The sequence below is a fragment of the Pocillopora verrucosa genome, chromosome 3, assembly GCF_036669915.1.
Source record: "Pocillopora verrucosa isolate sample1 chromosome 3, ASM3666991v2, whole genome shotgun sequence".
NCBI classification, from domain to species: Eukaryota; Metazoa; Cnidaria; class Anthozoa; order Scleractinia; family Pocilloporidae; genus Pocillopora; species Pocillopora verrucosa.
Genome location: NC_089314.1, coordinates 16357873 through 16385217, shown reverse-complemented (window position 1 = coordinate 16385217; position 27345 = coordinate 16357873). Strand labels below are relative to the sequence as shown.

The window sequence follows — 27345 nt, the reverse complement described above, 5'->3', positions numbered from 1 at the left end:
TTATGCAGTCTGGTTTTGATGTAAAAAAACCAGACTTTCCTGTCGTGACCGTGATGAGTAACGCAATTCTAATAAATATTAAACGTTTCGAACCCGGTTATGAATTTTAGGTAAGCCATAAAAACGTGGACATAAGCCGTCACTACGTATAGTCACTAATCTTACCAGCTTTTTCCAAATCAAGCAACATTTTAGTTAACTTTCTTTGAGTTCTAAACAAAATTTCAAGGCCAAATTTCCGTTCTTTTATTCAACTCTTTCTCTAAGTAAGCTTACACTGTCGAAGACGACGCATCATTGTAAGATAATTCCCTTTCTTGGAAACTATAGACAATTCTAAGAGAAAACTGAGTGATTAATTTTGTATCACAACGCTTCCTTACATTTTGTTAGTGTCGTCATTTCGTTAACTTTATCACAGATTAAAATTGTTATTCTCTTGTTGACGCTTGCGCAGCAAAAGATTCTCCACCATCATGTCAAACAAACTTTCATCTGTAAAACCTGAATCCTTGGCAACTATATTGACAACGCTCTGTGGACCAAAGGAACAGAATAAATTGCATTCTAGGAGGAATGGATTTCCTTCAACGTCTACTCGGAAGTCGAATAAACCAAAATCGTGTAAACCCAACTCTCGAAAAGCTCGGCAACTTTGTTGTTGAATACGATGAATCAGCTTCTCCTCTTTTCTGGGATCAAGGAACCATGGTTTATTTTCAGGAGATTTGCCTAGAATGAAAACAAACATAGAATCAAGCAAATTGTTAAGAGGACATCAGTGCAAAAATCATACAAAAATGAAATTTTTATGGCAAGAGTCAAAAACTCAAATTGTCTCAATTTTTGCACACAAGTAGACCCTAGTAAGACAGGAAAGACTGTGTATTTTTTCCCTCAAATATGTTGTTATTTTCGAGAAAAACGAACTTTTCGCTTTCACCCTCTGGAATCGATGGATCGGGTCATAACAGGTCGAAAATTGAACACTTTCGCTCGCTTCGCATTTCAAAGATATAACGTCTTGGGAAATCTAACCAACGTGAGCTCTTTTATAGACTCTTTTTCTTCTGTTTAATGTAAGTTGTGTAGGAATTGGTTGCTTAGAAGCTTTTGGCCATGTAAAAAAACAATGCGCTCCCTTCCGTTACAAAAAAATGTCGGTGAAGAAAACCTCTTTGTTCACCATGTGCCATTATTCAGAATTCCACAAAATTACGTATGTAAATTTCTGAAGGAATGATCTTCAAGATGACGTAAAGTTTTCTTTAGGCAAATGTTTTCTCGCGACGCAGAAAACTCTTCAAAGTAGCACACCGAAGACACAAAATCACGCCATATGTTGATTGCGTGACCAAAGAGTTAAGGAGCATTCCTGCATTTGAAATTACTCAAAATCGTACAGGACAACGTTTTCAGAAACAAATAACAAATTAATACCCGGTTTTGTTAAATTAATTTGTCTATTATCATTTGAAGTTTGTTTCTGCAGAGATATTGTGCCATCGTTCTGTCTAGTATGATTATGCACTAGTGCCAGCAACGGTATTCGATTAAAAAACTTTGCAGTTCTCTCGCATACTAATCTTAAGTTTCTGCCCCTTGTTTGACTTGCTAACCCGTGCCTTTTAACTAGCCTATGGAAAACGAAAATTCACAAAATGTTACCTTACAGAGGCCCTTGCAGGAGTTAAGTGAGGGCTTGCATGACCTAATTTGCTTAATTGCGGTACGAGTCGTCGTGCTCGTGTGACAGAATAATTTGGACCTACGAGTGGAGTCGGTCGACGTCATTTGAATAGGCACAAATACGAGGAAAAGAAATAATGTGTCTAGATATCCATTTAGCTCTGAGTTTTCCTAAATTCGTACTCGTGTTATTTTTTTTCTGCGTGAGTAAAACTATGATGTTTGTTGACTTTTCTACTTAAAAGCGAGACAATTAATTGAATTAACAAAACTTAATAAACACTCCTCCATTCGATTTTTCTCACGTGAAACTAATAAATATATGTTATTTGCCGGCTGGGAGGTCTTGAAAATACTGCCCGAGGCCGTACTGCCTACGGCCTCGGGCAGTATTTTTAAGACCGAGGTCACAGTTTTTCACCATACGGACCGACCCTTAGCCGGTAAATAACATATTTATTGTTTTTAAACTTGACGAAATTCTTTCCGAAAGAACCCGAATGATTTATGGCCGTAAATACGGCAAGATCTTTCATAAACTGAACAATTTTTGAGTGAGTAAATGGTAGTTAAAATAGAGGTGATGCAAATTTAAGAGAGATGCCTCAGCGAAACATTTTCATTTCCGTAACGATAAAGGTGATTTAAAAGGCTTCCAAACAAACTTTGAAACATTATTTTTACAAGTATCTGTCACAATCTGACACCTGTCAATTAGAGAGCGCGCAAGAAAAGATATTTAACATGTAAAGAAGAAGAATTTGACTGTGGGCAATATGTATTAAAAAAAATGGTTGATTTAGCTACCCACACTACCCTGGTGAAAAACCTCACAGGATCTTTGAGGATCTTCAAGGATTGACAAAGACCTGCCAAAGATCCTTAAGGACAAGGATCTTTAAAATATCTTTAAAGGATCTGTAAAAGATCCTCAAAGATCTTTGTAAGCAAAAACGTTTGTTAAGATCCTCAAGGATTTGATAAAGATCCTCAAAGGATATTACAAAGATCCTCATAAGGATCCTCGCAAAGTTCTTTTCAAGGATCCTTCAAGATCCTCAAGGATTTAGCAAGGATCTTTCAAAAGCGTAGGAACATTTGAAAACCAACAGAACTAGTTTGGCAAGGACTGTCACGACAATGTTTTCTTCAAAATCAGTTAATGATCTAACGGAAAGTATTATTCACTCTCATCGACCATTCATTCATGTAAGAAGATTTACCTCTGTTCATTAAGTAAACGGCGAGGAAAGTAATTGTGAGTAAATTCAATTTTTTTATTTTGAAGTTGTGAGAGTTTGCTCGTTTTTTTGCTGTAATGGCGTGTTTAACTCTGATCTTTCCTTCACAAAAACTAAATTCGAACGGCACACTCCAACGAGATACAAGGGAATGTAATGCGGCCTTTTCTCAAAAAATTCCTTCAATTTCTGTTGTGCAATTTAAGGTACAAATGTCCAAATTGAACGGAATTGGAAAGACTCACCAGGAGCGTATATTTGTTGTAGAACTTAAATTAAAACTTCGCTCGCTCTTTCACTATGAACAAATTGCTCGAGAAAATTCAGATATTAAATGAATGAAAGTTCCATCGTTCAGTTTAACTGTAACCAAATACCTCACGTTCCAACTTTCTGGGTACTTTTTGTGAACGATTAAAATTAATTGCAGACGGTTTTTAGGCCGCTTGTCAACCAACGCAATGACACTATTGTTTATACAAATTCATTCTGAAACCAATATTTTTCTGTCAACCAAAGTGATTTGATAGAGAGAAAAGAGAGGATTCATAAGTTATTTATCGGCTTGAGGTAGTGACCGACGTGTTTGCTTAAAAATACTGCCCAGCCGGAAAACGAGGTATGTTTATGAAAAATGACAACGAAAGTTGGGATGTACTCGGCGACTAACGAAAGCGTTACCGTGGCCCGTGGGCAGAGATAGGAAAATACTGACCGGGTAAAGAACCAATCAGATTGCAAGATTCGTTACCGTGCCCTCTAAAAAAACAATAAAAAGAATTATTTACCGCCCCCTTTGAATCGAAGGTCTCGCTTATGAATGAAATGGAAGCTTCTAGCTCATTCAAGTTTATGGTTGGAAGTGCTTGCTCGTACGACCGACAAGACAGGAGTAAATTATTTGAGGTGGTCCCCTTGGTGTCGTGCAATAAGGATGTACAGGGTCATAAAAGTGCTTGGTGTTTTGCCGGAGTTAAGAACGAGAGTGAACTTAACCTTGCCCGAGCAGGTATTTTTTACATGAGTGCAAAGGATATAAACGCCTTAACAATCTGTCCTTTCCACCGTTCTGAGCTTGGCGAAGGAGCCAGAATACCTTCAGAATTCCAAATGATTGTAGGGATGTCAGCCCTGATCTCTCTAGAAATCGAGAGAGCTGTACAGGAAGTGGGAGGCACAACCGATACGAAAGAGGAGCAAGTTTCATGTTCCTGACCAGGACGAAGTTTCAACACTTGAATGCAGTGCAGCAAGCGAAAACATAAAAGCTAATTTTGTTCCTATCAAGCCGAGACGAACTGAGTTTGCTAAAACATCTCAAAAGCACTAAGACAGCACTGATGAAGGAACCGATGATTCAAGTGAAGAATCGCGCGATTCCACAACTAAAATATTTTTTTCTACTCGGAAGAGGGTTGCATTAAGTCCTATCAACGCCATTCGTCTTTACAGAAGCATCTCGAATGTGGGAGACGCAAATATGTTCTTGAATATGAAACTCTTTATGACCGCGCCGTGCTGGGGTATGCTTTTAGACTGGAGAAGGGACCGAGTGCTGTGCCGCAACTGCTGGACACGGAATCCACCCGTCATCGTCTGTAGCTTTTCTTGAAATGGGATAGGCCCTAAAGCAGAGTCGTTCTCGCAATCCCGTTTCACTGATAAGCAAAAGGACTACTTGATAGCCAAGTTTGAGACTGGAGAACAAACGGGACAAAAGGCAGGTGCTGCAAGTGTCTCAAGATTAATGAGGTCTGAGAAAGACGAAAACGGCGAGCAGCTATTTGACTGCTCTGAGTTTCTTAAATTGCTGAAATTTGTTAGAAGCGCCAAAAATGTTATTTGCTGTTAAGAGCAGTGACAGTTAAGACAAGCGATATTGACTCTTTCGCGGTTAATTAAGTTTTGTAAATTTAATTGTCTTGCCTATACGTCACAAAGCGAACAGACATTGCGGTAATTAAAAAGTGTTTTCACTCCAGCAGAAAAATTCAACTTGGGTAAAAATAAAGGCAAAATCAGAGCCAAATGGATATTTAGACTTGCTTTTTCCTTTTTTACGTAATTGTGCTTATTTTAGAAAATGACCGTCGAGCGACCATAACTGCAATTATGCTAATTGGGTCATGCAAGCCCTCACTTAGTCCACTTAATTCTTGCAAAAACCTCCCTTCGAAAACTCTGTTGGTTTTTATCGAGTGCTAGTTAGAAGGCATGGGTAAGCACATAGAAAAAGTTAAACAATGGGCAGAAACTTAAGATTCGTATGCAAGAGAACAGCAAAGTTTTTAATCGCATCCGTTACTGGCACTGGTGCATAATCGTACTAGACAGAACGATGGCGGAACATCTATGTAGAAACAAACTTCAAATGATAAAGGGCAACGTAATTTGACAAAACTGGTTATGGCTATGTCATTTTTTTCTGAAAAAGTTCTACTGTTCAATCCGAAGTCATTTCGAAGGCAGGAATGCTCCTTAACTCTTTGGTCACGCAATCAACATATTGCGTGATTTTATGTCTTCCGTGCGCTACTTAGAAGAGTTTCCTGCGTCGCAAGAAAACATTTGCCCAAAGAAAACTTCACGTCATCTTGAAGATCATTCCTTCAGAAATTTACATACGTAATTTTGTGGAATTCTGAATAATGGCACATGGTGAACAAAGAGGTTTTCTTCACCGACATTTTTTTGTAACGGAAGAGAGCACATTGCTTTTTCGCATGGCCAAAAGCTTCTAAGCAACCAATTCCTACATAACTTACATTTTACAGAAGACGAAGAGTCTATAGAGCTCACGTTGGTTAGATTTCCCTAGACGTAATATCTTTGAAATGCGAAGCGAGCGAAAGTGTTCAATTTTCGACCTGTTATGACCCGATTCATCGATTTCAGAGAGTGAAAGCGAAAGGTTCGTTTTTCTCGAAAGTTAAAATACATTTGAGGAAAAAAAATACACAGCCTTTCTTGTCTTACTAGGGTCTACTTGTGTGCAAAAATTGAGACAATTTGAGCTTTTGACTCTTGCCATGAAAATTTCATTTTTGTTTGATTTTTGCACGGATGTCCTCTTAATACAGTCTGGTTGAAAACTTTTACCCTGAAAAAGTATCATGAGTGTTAACGAAGTTACTTGATGACTACTGGATGAGTTTTAAGTGATAAGCAGAAATTTAAACATGAGACAATAGTAATCGAGAAGTCTTCATATGTTATTTGAAATAAAAAAAAGTCGCTATTAAAAACGCGCTAGCGTGGGGCATAGCCACTGGTTATAACCAAGTCTTATGACTACTGAACAAATTGCTTAATCGAAGATGAGAGAGATAAATATTCACTCAAGTTTTGTCCTAAAGCCAAGTTCGCAATCCTCACTTGAAAGAGAGAAGCAAGCAGAAGAAAGGCAGAACAAGAAACGAAAAGTTGTGCAAGAACTTTTCCAACAAACGGAAAGTCAGAGCGTAGGAATTAAGGAAAAGGGGAAAGGAAAAACATGAATGTTGACGTATCTGAGCTTATCTGTTAAAAAAGTAATATGACGACCGTATCTACTGAAATTCAAACAGACCTTTCTATGCAAGACAAAGAGTAGTTGGAAAACTTAAAAGGAATTATAAGGTGCTGGACTAAAAAAATACGGTCCATTCAAACCTTACTGTAAAGCTGGCGAATCTAGACAAAGCCTAGTTTGTTAGATTAATTTTTTTTTGCACTGAGCCATCATCTTCCGAGGAATTTATAATTTGGGGTCGCTTTTCCCACAAAAATACTTCTCACCCAATCAGCAACGAAGTTTCGGTAGGACTGGATACATTTGTAGGCTGCGGTGTGTTCCTTTACGAACTTACTTGTTGAAAAGTGAAAGTAGTTCACTATATCGGGAAACTCGACCTCCAGCCATTAATCCAACGATCGAGAGAAAAAGTTGGCACATACTATGGCAAGCCATAATGGACAAAAGTGCTCGAGAATTTTCATCGAGTCGAGATTTTTTTTTTCGAGTCGAGAAAATTTTTTTCTCGAGTCGAGAATTTTTTTCGGAGTCAAAATTTTTTTTATGGAGTCGAGAATTATTTCTTCGATTCGAATTCTGACAATTAGTCGAGGATTTTATCCTCGATTCGAGATTTTTTTTTTTCTGAGTCGAAAATTTTTTCATCGAGTCGAGAATACCCGACATACCGTGCCGTCATTTGCCGCCAAAACGATCAAACGATATGGCAGTTTGCAGATCTGTTGGTTACGTAGCCTTTTTATACATCGTTGTCCTTCTTCAAGTTGCTGACGGTAATGTGGAGGACTTGGAGAGGTTTCTGTTGTCTATACAGGATTGCATTTCCTATATAGAACGATGCACAGCTCCTGGAAACGACAGAAATATGGAATGTAAACACGATCGCTTGGAAGGCTTTGTTGAAATAATCGCAGCGTTTTCTTTAGTTCTCGCCAATGTCCAAGGCTTTTTAGAGATAAAAGTGCTGGTTGACGACCTTCCGCACTTCTTGCGGGAGTTACTAAACCACATCAGGTATAAAAATGCTGCTTCTTTTCAAGTCAGTGCTAAGTTTCGTAGTGTACCTTACCGCGAAAAAAGTTCACTAGGAAGACCAAAATACAACATTACAGCAGAACGAATTGATGTACTTCACAGCACTGGTATGCCGTGGGCAGTTATTGCAAAGTGTTCAAGTGTTAGTGCCAGGACTCTGTCTAGAAGAAGAATAGAATTTGGTATTCTTGATTACAGCGAGGTTAATGAAGAGGAACTTGTTTGGAATGTAAAAGATATCTTACGAATAACACCTATCTCAAAAAATCTGGGAAGCATTACAAATAATCGATCCTGCATAATGCACAGATATGCAATTCAACGACGTCTGCATAGGGTTAAAAAACCAAACCACTAATGGCACATTGACTCAAATCGCAAGTTAATCCATTGGAGGTTTGTTTTGCACGGTTGCATTAAGGGGTATAGTAGAGCAATAGTTTACATAAAGTGTTTCACCAACAACTTAGCGGGTACAGCATTACAATGCTTCACGGATGGAATACAAGAATTTGGAGTTCCATCACGGGTTAGAAGTGATAGGGGCGCGGAAACGTGAATGTTGCTCGATTTATGATTGATCAGAAGGGGCTAAATAGAGAAAGCTTCATAGCTGGACGCAGCACGCACAATCAAAGGATACAGAGGCTTTGTGCAGAGGGTAACATTTACATTGATCTATTCATTTTTATGGAAAATACTGGCATTCTTGACGCACATGATGAATTATTTCAACAAAGCCTTCCAAGCTATCGTGTATATATTCCATATTTCTGTCGTTTCCGGGAGCTGTGCATCGTTCTATATGAGAAATACAATCCTGTATAGACAACAGAAACCTCTCCAAGTCCTCCACAGGACCGTCAGCAATTTGAGGAACGACAACGATCCATAAAAAAGCTACTTAAGCAACAGATCTGCAAACCGGCATGTTGTTTGATCATTTTGGCGGCAAATGACGGCATGACATGTTGGATATTCTCGACTCGATGAAAAAATTTCGATTCAACAAAAAAATCTTCGACTCCAGAAAAAAATCTTCGACTGGTTGTCAGAATTCGACATGAAGAAATTGTTCTCGACTCGGCAAAAATATTCTCGACTCAGCAAAAATATTCTCGACTCGAGGTAAAAATTCTCGACTCGATGAAAAAATTCTCGACCTCTTTTGTCCATTCTAGCTTGCCATAGAACTTATAGAGTAGGGATCTACTCTTGCAAAACATTTAAGCCTCTTGCCGTTTTTTTTTTCTCTTTTTTTATTTATTTATTTATTCTCAGCACTAAGGGAATCGTAATAACCTCGCAAAGATTGCACGCAATCGCCTTCGATAGCCGCCATGTTGTTTTACCTGGTATGCAAAATAGCAGCAAAGGTAGGGTACCTCCCTTGAGGTACCAGTGGTAAATAAGCTGCTGTAGGATCACGTGACGCATGCAAGACCTCCGCTATTTGGGATTCAAAAATTTCTGGACAGGAAATCCAATTAGCCTGACGACGCCCTGAAAATGTGGCTTCGTAGCACTTATGTTAATTACTAGTGTTGTTGTGGGAATTAAGGACATGTATCTCCAGTACTTACCAACAGGTAATCCTTTTTCATTGCAGCTGTATTTGTCTTCACTTCTTCGAATGTCATTTTCTCGTACTTTATACTCGATGCACGACAAAGCTTTTAATTCTCCATTTGCTGCTGATTCAACAACAGCGCAGCGAATTTCCCGTCCCTCTATGTAACTGCCGGAAAAAAAAAATAAGGAGGAAACGAAATAGAAAATCGTTGAATAGGATTAATTTTTTTAATTGTAAAACGTTCTATGGCTGCAAAATTACACGTAGTCTCTACGCAAGGCGTGTGGTCCCACTCCAATGAATACAAAGGAGGGGTCGAATTATTATGATAAAGTAATCTACTATGTTATAGGAAAGCCCCACAAGTCTGCATTCCTTAAATAGCTTGTTCAAAGTCTAAAGCCTGCTACACTACACTAGTATGGTACACTAGTGAGATTTGCAGCCTCTTGTTTAGTATCCCGTCAAAACTTACTTCGTACTTCAGAGTGACCCGTTGTTTCTTTTTAACAATTCAAGCCGATTTCACAGGAAAAACGCGAACGACCAAGTCGAGATTGGTTTTTGCCTTACCATTTGATTGGTCGAGAAGGTGGTACGATTATTTTTACCAATCACAAAGCATACTGAAGAAAAAAACTAATGTCAACTCGGATTACTTTCGACAAGCAATTAAAATTGCTTTCTTTTAATTCATGCATGTCTCAAACCTCATTGAGAACCATCTGATCTAAGAGCTAACAAGCTTAAGCATTAAGGCTCTTTCAGGAGATGCACAAATTTTTTCCAAAAAAACGTCTGTGAATAAACAGGTTTCCTCGTATTTTGAGTCACTTACAGTCAAATTTACACAAGTACTTTGAATGTTTCCCTGTATTTAAACTAATGCTTTCATCGACAAATCAGATTCATCCGATTTTGGATCCGACTTACAGTTTCCTTCATATCTAAGCTTGACAACAACTTGGCCTATCGGTTTATCAATATCATCACGGTCAAAACAGCCAAACCATGTTCACTCCTACGCGCTTCCTCGACTTCAGCACTTACTCAACGGCAATACCTACCTTTCAATGATCACATGGTCTGAATACGATAACGCATACTCAATAGCTGCGTTAAGTAATTTGGAGTCTTTCACTAATCGCACTGCTTTGGTGTCTTCTCCTAGACTTGCTTTGACAACACATGGATACCTAACTTGTTCAGACTCTAGAGGGTCACCTGTAGCAAAAGAATTCTCAAAGTCAATCCGATTTAAATTACCAATCATTTTTTATTTGTCGGTGGTGAGTTACTAGCGTCAACAAAGCTTCGTAGACTCATTGTAAAACAGTGTAAAATTGATGCAAATTGATACAATTACTTTTTTAATTCACAGTGGTGCTATCAAGAGAGGGAAGACTTGGTAAGGTGTGAGTCGGGTCCAATTTGAAACTGATCTCTTTTCTATAAGTCCGTTTTCCAACACCTTAAGCTACTCAGTATTGTGTATATTTTTTCGCTAGCCAAATGGTTTACTTTTCATTCGTAGGAAATAGCAAGCACAGAAGCTTGGAATGACAACTTACAGGTCAGATCTCTTACTGAGGGGTTTGTTAGTTTCAATTTGATGTAGTTTGTTTGTTAGCTTGGTAAGGAGTTCAAAAAGGGGTCTAAAAATATTGTTTTCTCTTACAAGAGTGTCGCTTCTACCTTTGTGGTAAATAAATCCATCAGGGCATGAAACATCGCCGCAAGAGACCAAAACACCACGTGTAATGAGTTTGTCCATGGAAAGATATCGCGATTGCACTGATCCACCCACTAATGGAATATCCAATGCATCAAAGAGCGCCCTGTGGATAAGAAAACGAAAAGCCTCTGTCAGTATTAAAGATAAGAGATCTCTGTATTGTATGGAGGAAACTACTTCAGTCACTATTCTCTTTGATTCATGTAAGGTTACCTTTCTGTTCTCTACAATATTTCTAAAAGTAATGAAGTTTTCTTACAAATGGAAGGCCATGAAGGCTAATTTGTATACAAACAATGAATGAAAATCATGTGCGCCATTTGGAAAGAGATCTATTAACTGATCACTTTTGCAATATCAAAAGAATCGAAGTGTGCCCTATTACAGAGGCGTAACTAGAACAGTGCGTAAGATCATCAACAGACGTCAAGAATTTAACGTTTGGTAGCGAAACAAACGACTCAATTCGCGTAAACTAACTTGTTCCGTGCAAAATATGAGAATAAACAATTTATAAGAACTCGCAAAATGACGCAAAAGTCACGGAGTTAGTCATGAAAACCAGACGAGACAAACTACATCAAATTGAAACTAACAAACCCTTCAGTAAGAGATCTGACCTGTAAGTTGTCATCCCTTTTAAACAAACAAAATGGAGTAGAGCCATATCTGGCTGTATCACATGTTTAATGTGCTGCAAGGCGGCAGTGATGTCCATCTTCTTGAGACTGTTTCCTCTTTCCTCCAATTTTGTCAAATCCACGATATCAGAAAGTCTTTCCGCAAATGACCAGGAACCAGCTGGTCGCACGAGGGCGTAAACATAATGATAATCATATTTTGGGGACTGCATTTCCTCGTGAAACGAACCCCCATACAGCATGTTTAACTTGAAGCTGAATTCATCCGAGGGTGAACCCAAAACATGTAAAATCTGAAACAATGAGAGATTTTTTAACAGCAAGCCTCACTTAATGTGATTCCTCAGATAACAAAGATATTGAATAGTTCTTTTAACCTTCCTAAAATGTTTCCCACCAATGTTTGTTTCGAAAATTGCAATGAAAAAGATAGGTCACCGTGCTTTCTTAAGTGATATGATGAGCTATGATGGCCCAATCCTACTCCCATTTCCCGCCAGTTATGCCTGTACAGTCGGAAAGGCAACGGGAGGCGACGGGGGAAAAAATTTTTTACAGAAAGGAAATGATGTGTTGTAGGATGCATTTAATCGAAAAAAGGTGACGATGGTAGTGGTAATGATTGCCGAGTTTATTCTGCCGAGAAAAAAACGAGAAATGATGAAACGTAATCCACTAAGATTTTAGCCGTTAGGAAGGCTGTGACGACTTACTTACGCTCAAAACGTTGGAATCATGCACTATTATTCGTTCGTTCAAATGGCAAAAATTATCATCAACTATCATCTCGAATTTGAACATGTTCAAATTGCATGATAGTTGATAGCAGTTAGTGACACACTCTATTTTTATATAAAAACGTCTAATTTTGGGGCTGAGGATAAATGCTCCTTGGTTTTTCGCGATTTGAGCCTCAAAACGTATTTAACATCTTAGAGTTGTGTGGTATAGTATTTCAACAAATCAAATGTACTGTTTGCTGTGATGTGGTATTAAGTTGCTTGTCACATAGTTGTGAGCCTTGCTTTGATGTCGCGAACAAGATTTCCTGCAAACCAATCCTTGTTAACCTTGGCTTCACAAAAGCAAAATGAACAAAAAAAAGACGTTCTTCACTGACTCTTATGCTGGGTATTGTTGTGTACCGCAATTACCATACCCCGCGAACTTAGAATCTGCATGATTTTCTTGTATGTCTTCTGTGTGTATTCGTTTGTACAACTTATTGAGTCATTTTTATTACACCACTCTTGCACTTGTTATCAATTAGGAATCGGGTTATTAAAACCTTAAGTCTTCAATGGTAAAATGTCGTCTCTACTTCACAACAGGTTTACAATAAAGCGTTTACCTTTACTGTTTTCTTCATCCTTTGCTTTCGATTAGAGTGTTGTGTGGACGTACCGTCTGCCAAAATTCAAAATATCTGAGTAAATTAATTACATCACGTAAATAGCCCAAGTTTTTTTGACGTAACAACCTTTCCCGACCCAGTGCCTGAGATGCGCGGTCGATCCAGGTGTTCGGTTAGTAGAACAAAGCGCCACAGTAGCGGCGGCGTGAAAAGGCCTAATTCGTTCAGTTTTATCAATTGAACGCCAAAAACAGGATAGGGGTTTGGGGCTTAGGGTTTAAGTTAAAGATGACCCATTACTGTGATGTGTTTCGACACTCTGGGTTCATTAGTTGTTCTGCTTTCCTGACTTGAACCGGGTGAAAACGCAAAAAAACTACGAAAAAATTGTTAGTAGCACGTTCGCGAGGGTTGTTACTAAATTGTGGATCAGTAGACCGTAGAACCTCCGAAACCATCGGAACTTGCGGAACCACTAATTTTTTGTAAAAAAAGTGAAGTAAAATAAGATTTAAAAATACCTCAACAATGTTCGAAATTTCGTTTTCGGGTATATAGAGATAACGTTAAAGGGGAAATATGTTATACATATACATATACATATACATATATATATATTTAAACATATATACATATATATTTATACATACATACATACATACATATATATTCAGGAACTGCTAAGCGATCGCGTGGAGATTTATAAATCTCAAGTCTAACGCTCAATCTACGCCGGGCTTCCTTATTTTACATGTTTAGGAGATACACCTAAAGATACGGAGAAGTTTACAGATTGACACAAAAACGCCTCCTAACATAATAGTCACCACAGTCATAGGTTTTTAAATTCGTTGACTTTCCCTGACGAACGTAAATTTCTCTGACCAATTGAATTAACAATTTCACGGGCGAATCCTGATAATGACCTCAAACCTCCCCTTCACAGCCATCTTTTCCACCCATAAATCAAAACTTTCCGCTCGTCACATACTGTGTACATAAGTTAATAATTCCTAAAAAGAATTGATTTTCTTGAAAACCATCATCAGTTTATTTTACCAATCCAATATCAGAAGAAAAAAGGGTATGATTTCATTAACAAACCAACTTCAACTTACATGACCAAAAATGAAGGATACAGTGGTCAGGAATCTGTCAACTGTTCTAAACAATGTACTTAATCAACATCAAAAAAGAAACTGTTACCATCTTTCACCACAAAAATAGCCAAAACAAGATGAACAACATCATATTTACTTGAAATTTAACTTTTCCTTGACTTCTTTCAAATATGTAAATTTTCCCTGACTCAAAGTGAAATTCCCAAACTTCTCCCAGGCTTTGAACTAATCCATTTTTCCCTACATTTTCCTGACTTGTGACACCCTTATCTCACATTATCGTGCCGAAAACAAAACAATTTTTCCTTTCAAATAGCCTCTGGCTGACCTTAAGGGCAATGAAGAACAGGCGCCATCTTTCAATCTCCTCGCTCGGCTGTCTGTAAACTTAAAATCGTCGTCTTCGAAATGTTCAGAACATTTAAAAATTCCAAATTCGTATTAAAAGAAGCTGAAAAACAACCACAACATTTAAAAATCGCGAGAAGACGAAATTATTTTTCTGACCATTTACTCATGCAGATTAAAACACAAATTCGTACAATTAAAAAGAAATATAGCATGGATGCTTCACTTCTGAAGCTTAGGATTCTTTGCTTGTAGAAAAAAAATGTAAATCCGAATTTTTGGAAATTTTGTGGCCGCGACTATTGTTTACCCATTCGCACCCCCAGATCAATCTTACGACGTATGAAGTTAAAAAGGTCTATTTAGAGTGAATGGGGGAAGCGTAGCGTGACATCCTAAAGAAGAGCTGCGGAGGAGACTAAATCAGCAGCGGCAATTTTTTAGCTTGTGTTATTTCATTCAATGGCATGGAGTTTCATCAAGAGAAAAATAAATAAATTCTGCAGCGATACAGACAACCCTTGCTCATGATGCTACTGAAGCTCAAAAATATGCTGTTTGCTCATTTATTCCGATTCGATGCCTTATGAAACGGACCTGGGCGCTATTGTTTATAGAGCCCGCCTTTGTATATAACAGCCACCCTTTAAATTTTCTTACTCCGAAGGCAAAATTGGCACGGAAATATCATATTTCTGAGGAACTTTTAGCTTTGAATACATTGAAAACTAGAACAGGCCCTCTTGACACATTAAACCAAGTTACATAACTCTACATGCTGATTAAGGATATTTGTATAACTACCATTCTCAATCAAATACAGAGCGAGATCGTGAGTCCGAAAAAGCCTGTCGTATTGTCAGTTATCCTTGCAAAGAATGCTGCGAAACTTCCAAGAACTTTTCAAGTGCACCAGCGGTAAAACTGATACCATATAGAAGAAAAATGCGCTCAAATTACAAATGATCTGAGTAAATGGATTACGTAACACAATTAGGCAAAGTTCGCGACGCTGAAACTAAACCTACGGGTTCGAGATCTGGCTGGGTTCATTACTTGTTAAACTTTCGTGACTTGAACTAGGTGCAAATAAACATAAAAATGTACTCTACGAAATGATTTATAGAAGCGCATTCGCGAGTGCATAAAAAGAAGTCCACCTGACCAACAGTCTACGTGCGCGGAATTTAAAACAGAGCTGCTTAATAGTTTGAATATTGTACATGATATATTATTTGACCATGCTACGATCATAGGGAAAGTTGAAATACCTGGACCACCACCTTGTAAAAGAGTTTGTCTTTTCGTAAGCTCAGAAAGTGGATTCCTTTAAATCTGACCTCAAGGGCTTACCGACCTGCAATCTAAATATTAATGATCCTGATAAGAGTGTGTATCACTTTTATGTCCGCCCATACTACTTGGTTTGCGTGACAGGTACGCCCGAAAGCGTTCTCACTCGATTGACCTTACTCTTTGTGGTTTAATTATGGCAAACTGTATGATGCGTTAATTATTCTTAATATGATTGACAACTAGACCCTGTGAGCAGGGTAACTGGGATACCTGGATGGTACAGGATCCTTGGAATCAAGTGTAGTGATACTACGGGTGTCGGACTAGTACACTGAAATAGTGAGCTCAAGTCTGGCTAAGGGCATACACCAATTTCAAAACATAGGCATGCTATGCATGCAAGAGTTATCTTTTGTAGGGTGGGTGGATTACTTGAAACATTGTAAGTGGTCGACATTCTTACAAAAGGGAAGAAGAGTATTAACGCGGAAAAGAACGAAAATGTCGAATTACCTCACACACAGATATTTTTTTTTTTCGATTAGAGTGTTGTGTGGACGTGGACATACCGTCTGCCAAAATACAAATTATCGGAGTAAATTAATTACATCACTTAAATAGCCCAAGTTTGCACCTTTGTAACATGGTTCCCGCGAATACCCTTTTTGACATAACCAACTTTTCCGACCCAGTACCCAAGATGTGCGTCGTGCACATAATATATTGAGGATTAACTGCGAGGTGTTATTAAATTGCGATACTTCTTTCACTGCGACGATTAGTAAAGCATGAAATTTTTTCACCGAAAACATTTTTTGGGGTTCGTGGCGCTTCACGGGAAAATAACGATTAACCAAATCTCTTTCGCACTGAGATCCTCAGTGCATCAACTCCCCACAAATTACAAACAACATAAAAATCGTCTTTCTTGGATCGACACAACAATACCCAGATCCTTTATGATATTAGTTACACTTCCCTTGAACGACTGTAACATCTATTGCAAATGCCTGATCGTTGTTATTAACATTTTTCCTACTTTTAAGTATCATTGTACATCAAAGCCGAGTTATGGTCGGAAGTTGACCTTCGCAGGTCAATTTCAGCCACAAAATTTTTCAATCTAATCAAAGTAAATTACTCAAACTTACATTTTCCGAAAAAAAAAGTCAAATCTCAATACACGCTCGAGTCATTGAAAAAAAAACATTTGCAAAAAAATTTAAATAACTCAAAATGGCTCCTCAAGTAAGTGCTTCTCACGACATCTTGTAGCTGAAACTGCTTCTCCTCTCGCATAAATTTTTATATTCACAGAGAATGCTGCGAAACTTCCAAGAACCTTTCAAGTGCACCAGCGGTAAAACTGATACCATATAGAAGAAAAATGCGCTCAAATTACAAATGATCTGAGTAAATGGATTACGTAACACAATTAGGCAAAGTTCGCGACGCTGAAACTAAACCTACGGGTTCGAGATCTGGCTGGGTTCATTACTTGTTCAACTTTCGTGACTTGAACTAGGTGCAAATAAATATAAAAATGTACTCTACGAAATGATTTATAGAAGCGCATTCGCGAGTGCATAAAAAGAAGTCCACCTGACCAACAGTCTACGTGCGCGGAATTTAAAACAGAGCTGCTTAATAGTTTGAATATTGTACATGATATATCATTTGACCATGCTACGATCATAGGGAAAGTTGAAATACCTTGACCACCACCTTGTAAAAGAGTTTGTCTTTTCGTAAGCTCAGAAAGTGGATTCCTTTAAATCTGACCTCAAGGGCTTACAGACCTGCAATCTAAATATTAATGATCCTGATAAGAGTGTGTATCACTTTTATGTCCGCCCATACTACTTGGTTTGCGTGACAGGTACGCCCGAAAGCGTTCACACTCGATTGACCTTACTCTTTGTGGTTTAATTATGGCAAACTGTATGATGCGTTAATTATTCTTAATATGATTGACAACTAGACCTTATGAGCAGGGTAACTGGGATACCTGGATGGTACTGGATTCCTGCAATCAAGTGTAGTGATACTACGGGTGTCGGACTAGTACACTGAAATAGTGAGCTCAAGTCTGGCTAAGGGCATACACCGATTTCAAAACATAGGCATGCTATGCATGCAAGAGTTATTTTTTGTAGGGTGGGTGGATTACTTGAAACATTGTTAGTGGTCGACATTCTCACAAAAGGGAAGAAAAGTATTAACGCGGGAAAGAACGAAAATGTCGAATTACCTCACACACAGGTATTTTGTTTTTTTCGATTAGAGTGTTGTGTGGACGTGGACATACCGTCTGCCAAAATACAAATTATCGGAGTAAATTAATTACATCACTTAAATAGCCCAAGTTTGCACCCTTGTAGCATGGTTCCCGCGATACCCTTTTTGACATAACAAACTTTCCTACCCAGTACCCAAGATGCGCGTCGTGCACATAATATATTGAGGGTTAACTGCGAGGTGTTATTAAATTGCGATACTTCTTTCACTGCGACGATTAGTAAAGCATGAAATTTTTTCACCGAAAACATTTTTTGGGGTTCGTGGCGCTTCACGGGAAAATTACGATTAACAAATCTCTTTCGCACTGAGATCCTCAGTGCATCAACTCCCCACAAATTAAATACAACATAAAAATCGTCTTTCTTGGATCGACACAACAATACCCAGATCCCTTATGATATTAGTAACACTTCCCTTGACTGACTGTAACATCTATTGCAAATGCCTGATCGTTGTTATTAACATTATTCCTACTTTTAAGTATCATTGTACATCAAAGCCGAGTTATGGTCGGAAGTTGACCTTCGCAGGTCAACTTCAGCCGCAAAATTTTTCAATCTAATCAAAGTAAATTACTCAAACTTACATTTTCCGAAAAAAAAGTCAAAATCTCAATACACGCTCGAGTCATTGAACAAAAACATTTGCAAAAAAATTTAAGTAACTCAAAATGGCTCCTCAAGTAAGTGCTTGTCACGACATCTTGTAGCTGGAACTGCTTCTCCTCTCGCATAAATTTTTATATTCACAGAGAATGCTGCGAAACTTCCAAGAACCTTTCAAGTACACCAGCGGTAAAACTGATACCATATAGAAGAAAAATGCGCTCAAATTACAAGTGGTCTTAGTAAATGGATTACATAACACAATTAAGCAAGGTTCGCGACGCTGAAACTAAACCTACGGGTTCGAGATCTGGCTGGGTTCATTACTTGTTAAACTTTCGTGACTTGAACTAGGTGCAAATAAACATAAAAATGTACTCTACGAAATGATTTATAGAAGCGCATTCGCGAGTGCATAAAAAGAAGTCCACCTGACCAACAGTCTACGTGCACGGAATTTAAAACAGAGCTGCTTAATAGTTTGAATATTGTACATGATATATTATTTGACCATGCTACGATCATAGGGAAAGTTGAAATACCTGGACCACCACCTTGTAAAAGAGTTTGTCTTTTCGTAAGCTCAGAAAGTGGATTCCTTTAAATCTGACCTCAAGGGCTTACAGACCTGCAATCTAAATATTAATGATCCTGATAAGAGTGTGTATCACTTTTATGTCCGCCCATACTACTTGGTTTGCGTGACAGGTACGCCCGAAAGCGTTCACACTCGATTGACCTTACTCTTTGTGGTTTAATTATGGCAAACTGTATGATGCGTTAATTATTCTTAATATGATTGACAACTAGACCCTGTGAGCAGGGTAACTGGGATACCTGGATGGTACAGGATCCTTGGAATCAAGTGTAGTGATACTACGGGTGTCGGACTAGTACACTGAAATAGTGAGCTCAAGTCTGGCTAAGGGCATACACCGATTTCAAAACATAGGCATGCTATGCATGCAAGAATTATTTTTTGTAGTGTGGGTGGATTACTTGAAACATTGTAAGTGGTCGACATTCTTACAAAAGGGAAGAAGAGTATTAACGCGGAAAAGAACGAAAATGTCGAATTACCTCACACACAGGTATTTTGTGGTAGATTATGTGTGTTGTGCGAATAAATGTAAGGCCATCCCAATTTAATGCTTCGTTTCCAATCGCCCGACCGACCCAATTTTTTGGAAAAGTAAAAAAAAAAATTCTTGATTCACTAGTCAAAGAGGCAAGTACTTTAATTAACAAGCACATGATCTTGTCGTATTTACACCAATTGTCATAAATTAACATCGATACAACGTTTTTAAAGCCTTTTTAGAAATTTGACAGTAGTTTTAATATACATCTTTCACCATCCGATTATATCTTCAAGACCAAATGTGAGATTTAACATGCAAAAGTAACTGGGACACAAACGGAATGTTTCTTGGAAAAGAACATTTCGTCAAGACAGCTTTCTTCATTAAACAGTAACTTTCTAACAGTCTTGCTTGTCAGTTTCAATCTCATAGTGGGGGCGACTGATGATCATGAAAGTTTAGTTCTAACACGAAGTTGCATTCAAGGTTTCTTCTTCTTCTTTCCGGCGGATGCTGTCACTGTTTTCGGGGCGGAGACAACAGGCTTGGCACCCTTTTCCGAGCAGGCCCGACAAACAGGGTTAACCACTTTGTATTGGCGCTTCATCTCTTCATTCACTAGTGCATCGGGTTCTGTGCTTCCACATCTGCAACAGATCAGGTCAAAGTTTTTGCACGAATAATACTGCTTTTCCACTGGATCACTGCATGAAATATCCTGGCGTACGATGAAGATTTCTGCTACAGGATGTCCTTCTGGGAGGATTGGAGCTCCGCAAGTGTACATAAGGGTATCTACAGCCTGATGGAATTGATCCGTGCTTGCACGAGGCGGTTTAGTTGGAGCATACACGCACCTCCACTTGCCACAGCTCACACATTCAACTGCGTCACGCACCTTCTCTTTTGTGAAGTAAGCCTTCCCAGACTTGTTCTCTTGGGTCTTTGCCCCAGGACGATCAACCTCTACGGTGTCTTGGCCAAAGATGTCATCAAAGGCTTTGTAATGATACTTCTTCATACTATTTCCAATCTCTTCAAGATCCTGGAATAGAACAAATAACTTATCGTTTAGCACAAGCCCTATTAAACGTGTTTTACGTCATGCCATCTATTTTCACCGCTAAGGTTATTTTTAAGTGGAAGCAACGTACTATTATTAATGCCTACCTGTTTAAAAGTTTTCCACTCAGACCTTGCAAGCCACGCAAATTGCTGCATGTCATAAACCTCTGCTACTTTCTCTGACAATTCTTCATGTAATATCTGAGGTCTTGCTTTTTTCTTCCCTCTCCAGTCATTGTATCTAAATACAGATATTTTCATAGCATTTTTTATTTATCAAGACACTCTTCATTGGACTGTAAACATCAAAGATAACGTCCTGATTATGGGAATCATAATAATATAAACTTACCCAATGAAACTCTGGGGTGATGCCGCCAACGCCACGTTATCAATATCATCATACAACCCCATAATTAGTTTTGGCATCTTTAAGCTTCTTTCGATGAATTTTGGAATGCGAGGATCCAAGTACCAAGCTATGTTGGTAAGCTTCTTGAAAAACGCAACACCTTTTGTAAAAAATAATATATTTATATGTATTACATAAATACATACGAGACACAACATTTGAATTCGAGGTATGAGTCGAAACATATTAAATCCTTCAAACACCCGCAACATTGCGCGCCATTTTTGTGGATATGACAGTTAAATGCAACATGATAAAAGAAACAGGAAAAATAATATATTTATTTATACTGTTCAAGAAATTTTAGAAGAGAGAGGCATCAAATCAGTATGCATTCACAGAAATTCTAACAAAACTGTTTCGCTTTGAAGACTTCCGATGGAGTATTTGTTTTTTAATACATTTAATAATTTTTAATAATAATTGTATAAATTGTATACCATTGTATAAATTAAAAGAGGAAAAACCAACATTCTAAAATAGACACGCACCTGAAGATTTCACCTCTGCAGGAGGAAAACCTGCACCAGGGTATAGGATTTTTGCAAGCTGCAGAGGACGGTTATGCAGTTCCGGCGGAAGTATCTCTGTGCTCGCGGCTTTCATCAGAACGTCGAAAGCATTCAATGGCTTGACAGCTTTTGCCTGTGGTTCTTCGTCTAGAACATCAAAATCTACAAAGTTCGCACTGAGGGCATTAACAATCGCTCCAACGTTTTCTGTGAGATCGACCGAAACAAAATCTTTCGGTTCTGCATCTCCAGGCTTCTTAAATCCCACTCTGCATTTGACACGTACATGTAAATCTCCATCATACACATCGGTAAACACTTCTTGAAACGACAAGTTCTTGTCAAGGAACTTTACCTTAGATAAGGCCACAACTCTCTTCTCTTTTCGTAATCTTATCACAAGCGCACATGAGTTACTGTCTGCCATTGTAGATAAAGAATATCGAACGAAGGAACCACGTTTTCGAGTTGACTTTGTAACCAAGCTTTCGTACTTAGCAGCCCGGCCTTCCCTGGCACCCAGGCCCTTTCAAGTGTTCGTTCCCTTTTTTTTTTTTTTTTGCCCGACCGACCGACCCACCCTCACGAGAGGGAGGGCGATGGGAAACAAAACATTAAATTGGGATGGCCTAACCAAAAATATACTGTATTGGTGCCACGGATACCTGTTAGTACAAAATGCAGATAGCAGACTGCAGACTGGATACACAATATAGACTGCAGACTGTAGAATGGGTACAAAATGCAGGCTGAGAATCTGAAGAGTTTTTACGTCTGGTATATAATAACATGTCATTTTACAGTTCACTGAGCGTCACGCAATCGCTTTTCCGCGATCAGCCTTCACGATTATTTGCACTATTGTGGAAAATTCCTGGCCCATTTCTTGATGAAAATCGATCGTAATATAATTTCAAGCCTTCAATATATTTTCTTACTTTGCGCTCGAGTTGGTTGGTGTGATGTCTGTACAGATTTTACCAACGTAATAAAAGTAGATAACGTGAATAACAGTGATGGTAAAGCAAGCTTAAAACGGCAGAAATCGCCAGAAACTACAACGGATACACGGGGTATGAGTAATTTTTATTGATTTTACGAGAAATATGTTCATATTTCGAAATATTAATCGTTGTAAATCGACCATATTTCGTTCCCTACACTATTCCTTATAACGTGTTCAAATTTTTAACGGTTCCTCTCGTAACTTAACCCTGAGTCACACAACGCGTGACGCGTTCATGAATTAATCGTTGGCTTTTTCTCGTGGCGTGAGCTTGGGCCGCCCGTGACAAGACAATTGCGTAAACAATACTTAACATAGTAACATTCTACACAAAAAAGAATATCCATACAACTACAATGAAAACAAACATAAGATTCACCTTTCTGATCGTGAAATTAATACCATTCGCACTGCTGTTGTAGCTACGTTCCCTGGCATCAAGTGAATCCAACATGGCATCTTTCTTCACAAGCAGTTTGCATCCATTACAGTTTTGTTCTTCAGTCTCACGGTTGTAGTGTTGTTCAATAGATTGCATAGAGTATATGCAGTTTGATTTCAGATTTCAGATTGTGCTTTTTACAACAAGTGTACGTTTTTCAACTAAGACATTGGCTTACTTGAAATACAAGGCATACAAGGCATACAAGGCATACAAGGCATACAAGGCATACAAGGCATTCAAGGCTTTCATGGCTTTCAAGCGTTCGCGACTCAATCCGTTCCAAAATTACCGCTCAATAACATCTTTTAGTGTGGATTGGCCGGGAACAATACGACTTGTGTATGCGTCTGTAAGTATTTTAAGGGTTTGCGTCATAATGCTCCAGGTGATCGTAAGCCAAACACGTTGAAATACAAAACGACTGACAGAAGAGTTTTATAAGAAAAAATCTCGTGGTTCGTCATGTGACACGGCCCTGTCCGTGCATGACAACGTCAATCATCATCAAGATAACACGCGTGATCAGCATGTGAACATCTCATTGGATCACAGTTAGTTGTCATGGTGTTGGGGGCCCAATGACCACTGGGTACTATTGCGCGATTTTCCCATTTCGCGGCGGAGGAAAAAAAAAGACAACAAAAAAACAAATGCATTTTATGACTGGGCTACCACAGGTATCCCAGTTATTATGAGTGATTTCGTTTATCTTTACAGAACCAAACAAACATGTATGCGGCACGTGTTTCATCGCCCCATATATGGTACTGTTCCATGTGCTTTCAACGGGACGTCTAGTGTGTGTTTCCTTCGAATAAGCCGAGAGTTGTGAGTGGGAGTTAACCGAAGAGTTTTTTAGGAAAATCGTCAAATCAAGTGAATAAATCGTGAGTTAATAAGGAAGCGTGGTACAGCTTTTCACGTTTTAATTACAGTCTCAGAAAACGAGATTGGCACCAAGTGTATGTTATTTCCAGCTTATTTAGGTGTTAGGAATACGAAATAAAAATGATTTATATTAGAAGCTATACTGCAAAAATGAAAAAGCTCGTTGGTCACCTCTTACTCTCGATACGACCTTATATTACAACTTAAGAAACTTAAACAACCCAGGAAGTGGGGAGAAACACTCGACAACGTCTCGTGTTTCCCCCTACACTTCTTTCGTGCTCTGGCCGCCTACTGCGTGCTTTGCAACGGGACAGAGCACAGTCAATGCTTCTCTATTGTTAAATGTACACCAAGTATATTACTGAATATTGCTTAGTAGTTAAAGACAGAGTATGATAAAAACAAGGTTGCTGACGATGATCAACACGCACAATTTGTTTAAAGTCATAGATGGCTTTTATTCCAATTTGAAAAGGTCGTACGTGTCTCTCCCACGTCACGACCGTGACCCGAAATTTAACTTTAACTTTAACGATACTTTAATACAAATTCAAAATTAATTACATTGAACAAGTCAATTGAATCAATTCGAGTACAGCTTAAAACAGAATACAAGATTCCTTAAAATAAGTCGCCTTGGTTATTTACCTAGTTAAAAAATTAGCGTTAAAAACTATTCTAAAATTATAACAGAAATAAGATCATTAAGATAAAAAATCGCATTGAAATAAAATAATTATACAATTTCTCGCGTTTCTTCTTCGTTCCATGCGCGACAAACCCTAGTAAAAAATGAATTCTTAAAAGTTTCTGAGCGACTAAAAGGGACATCAAGTGTTCAATAATCAATATTTCTCAGAGACTTGATACAAGAGCGAAACGAAACATATATATAGTCAAAAATATCTAAATCATGTATATTCTTAACATATTTAGAAAAGAAGTATAAATCATGAATTACCCTAAAATTCCTACAGGATAAAGTTCAAAGTTCCACTAAATCACACATTAAGGCCGTGAGAATAATGTGTTGAATAGCCTGGATAACAGGGAGCGACCACAAACTGATAGATTTTTCAGCTTGTTATTCCCTTCAGTTGAGAAAAAAAGAATAAAAATTAAAGTAGAAAATAAATAATGAAAAAAGGAAACCGAAACGAGGGTTTATTTTTTACTTTGTGACCAGTTACATGGGTAATTCTTCAGCTAAAAAAATGCAGGTACATATGAATTTGTCTAGGAGCAGAGTCCCGAAAAATGGCAAAATGCACAACCCACCACTCAGAAAAGGTTCGATGCCACATTCCTATAGAACAATGACTGCTCTTTAATGTCAGGTTCTTTGTACAATTGATTTGTGGTCAGGGAAGAAGATATCGGGAATTAATTACCTCAACCTGGCTCTGGCCACAATAGCGAGGCTCTGTTCAAAAATGGCCTTTAAAATCGTCTGCTATCAACCAAAACTCAACAAATTGTCACACATGAGAGTGCTTATTAAGACCTTTTGAAAAAAGCCAAAAAAAGGACATTCTCGATATCGTGTGATCCGTCACGTGACCTCATCAAATATGAAATCTGTCTTTTATCCTGCTACGATCAAATGTCATTTACTTCTCAGAAAAAACTCGATCACGTTTATCTTACACATACTCATTATGTGTTCTTCAGTAGGGTTAGTCCATCAGCTATACCTTAGAAGAAGAAAAAAAAATCGCTCAAGAACAAAACAAATTAAATATCTAGTATAATGGAGCGGACGCTGACATAAATCAAATCAAACTTGAACAACGCCGCGTCGTGGAAATGTCTTATCTTAACGGAACCTCCAAGCGTCCATCAGTCTCAACTGGTTTATTAATCACTGGAAAGTTCGCAAAAACTGAAATACAATAAATTAAAATAAGCCATTACCATACAATAAACGCTAATCGAAATGTTTTAAACTCGAACACGCGAGGCGTGTATATAGATAAATCAAAACAACCCAAACATCTCAAGTGAAACAAAACTACCTTGATTATACACGAGCTGCCATCACAAGATCAGTAAAAGAAATATGCAATCTACACGATGAACGTGTGGGTACCCACGAGGAAGCAGCTACAAGGCGCATCAGGAGAGACGAGGGCATTGGGGAATGCTCAGGTTTTATCAACTCAAGGTTAGACAGTGATGAGGTCAGCTTTTGGGAGCCTCTTCCCAAACTGAAGATTGAGACGTTCAAGACAACTAACAAGAGGTCTCTAACAGCGTCAAACGAGAAAGTCATTACTCTAAGCGTAGATCGAGATTTATTTGGGCGACTATTTGTTGTTGCCAAAAGAAGAGGAATCAAACTCCGGGAAATCTTCAGTTACGAGTTATGCTGTGTCCCTGTCTCTCTTGTTCATCCTGATGGAACTTTGCGCAAGCAGCAAAAAGCTCACTGATAGCGGTATTAGAGAAGAATATCGACTCCTCAGTCGGTTTGCCTGTGTCAAGCAAGAAAACAGTGGTTATCATTGATGCAATGGCAATGTTTCACACCATAAAGTCTGCAGGAACTGCAGCATCTGAGGAAATGGCTAGTGAATACTATGAGGTTAAAGCTCGGGGTGCTGGGTCAAAACGACTTTTACCGCGTAGACCTCGTATTCAACCAGTACTGCTCACTTTCTCTCAAAGAAATGGAACGTCAAAGGAGATAAAGATTCAACACCAGACTTCGCCAGTTCCGAAGCAATGGAGGAAATTCTTGTCAAATCCAAGCCGGAATAAGCAGAATAGAGCCAATTTCTTTCCCATTCTTTATCCGTTCCTTACAAGAATTAACTATAACCACACCAACAAGAGTGGAACGAGGATTCAGATGCTAGAGAGGCTTTTTTTTAATCGGTCGTGGATATTCCGTCATTGTGCCTTCGTTATATTCTGATCTTGAAGAAGCAGATACTCAACTTCTACTTCATGCCAAACATGCAGCTAACACCTATCAGAGAATTATCATTCAGTCGCCCGACACAAACCTTGAAGACTTTTGTATAGCTCATTTCCTGAGTGTCAAATATGAAGAGCTGTGGCTTAAAACAAGAGTCAAGGATGGCGCTAGATTTATTCCCATTCACTCTCTTCAATCAGCCTTGGTCCTCTCAATTCCAGGTCCTTACCAGCCTACCATGCATTGACAGGATGTGACACAAACAGTGCATTTTCTGGTATTGGTAAGAAGAAAGCTAGGAAGGTCTTCGTCAAAGATAGAGAAGCTCAACAACAACTTGCTGGCCTGGGTGAGGAGCCACTTCTCACACAACCTCTCCAAAAGTCGTGTGAAGCATTTGTTTATTAACTCTACACCAAGGCTAGACGTGAGAAAATAACGCAAAAGTTGAAAAAAAAACGGACCGACGGGTCTGTAAGGATTTTAAGCTGTTGCCGAATTTAGAAATCTGGTTCTGTGTTGTCGGGGACTGGGACTCACATTACGCAATCGTGTAATC

At 38.5% G+C, this 27345-nt stretch overlaps 2 protein-coding genes across 5 annotated transcripts; both read right to left on the bottom strand.

Annotated features, from left to right (window-relative positions):
- Positions 1 to 237: 237 nt before the first annotated feature.
- LOC131778396 (D-alanine--D-alanine ligase-like) lies at positions 238 to 19124 on the bottom strand. 4 transcript variants are annotated; one of them, XM_066164224.1, is made up of 9 exons: positions 18996 to 19124; positions 17799 to 17858; positions 15523 to 15615; positions 12780 to 12835; positions 11408 to 11721; positions 10748 to 10890; positions 10120 to 10276; positions 9063 to 9217; positions 238 to 732 (listed from the first exon to the last, which is right to left on the bottom strand). In XM_066164224.1, exons 4-9 carry the CDS (start codon positions 12795 to 12797, stop codon positions 416 to 418), a joined length of 1104 nt encoding a protein of 367 aa, XP_066020321.1. In that variant the 5' UTR covers positions 12798 to 12835; positions 15523 to 15615; positions 17799 to 17858; positions 18996 to 19124; the 3' UTR covers positions 238 to 415. The 4 variants fall into 4 exon arrangements, with proteins under 4 accessions (XP_066020321.1, XP_066020323.1, XP_066020322.1 ...); XM_066164226.1 differs by lacking the exon at positions 17799 to 17858 and having other exon boundaries at positions 18996 to 19082; XM_066164225.1 differs by lacking the exons at positions 17799 to 17858; positions 18996 to 19124 and adding an exon at positions 17261 to 17311.
- Positions 19125 to 19811: 687 nt separating this feature from the next.
- Positions 19812 to 21951, bottom strand: LOC131783982 (uncharacterized). Its single transcript, XM_059100765.2, has 4 exons — positions 21504 to 21951; positions 20953 to 21112; positions 20706 to 20841; positions 19812 to 20580 (listed from the first exon to the last, which is right to left on the bottom strand). The coding sequence occupies exons 1-4, from the start codon at positions 21949 to 21951 to the stop codon at positions 20017 to 20019; spliced, it is 1308 nt and encodes a 435-aa protein (XP_058956748.2). The 3' UTR covers positions 19812 to 20016.
- Positions 21952 to 27345: the final 5394 nt, after the last annotated feature.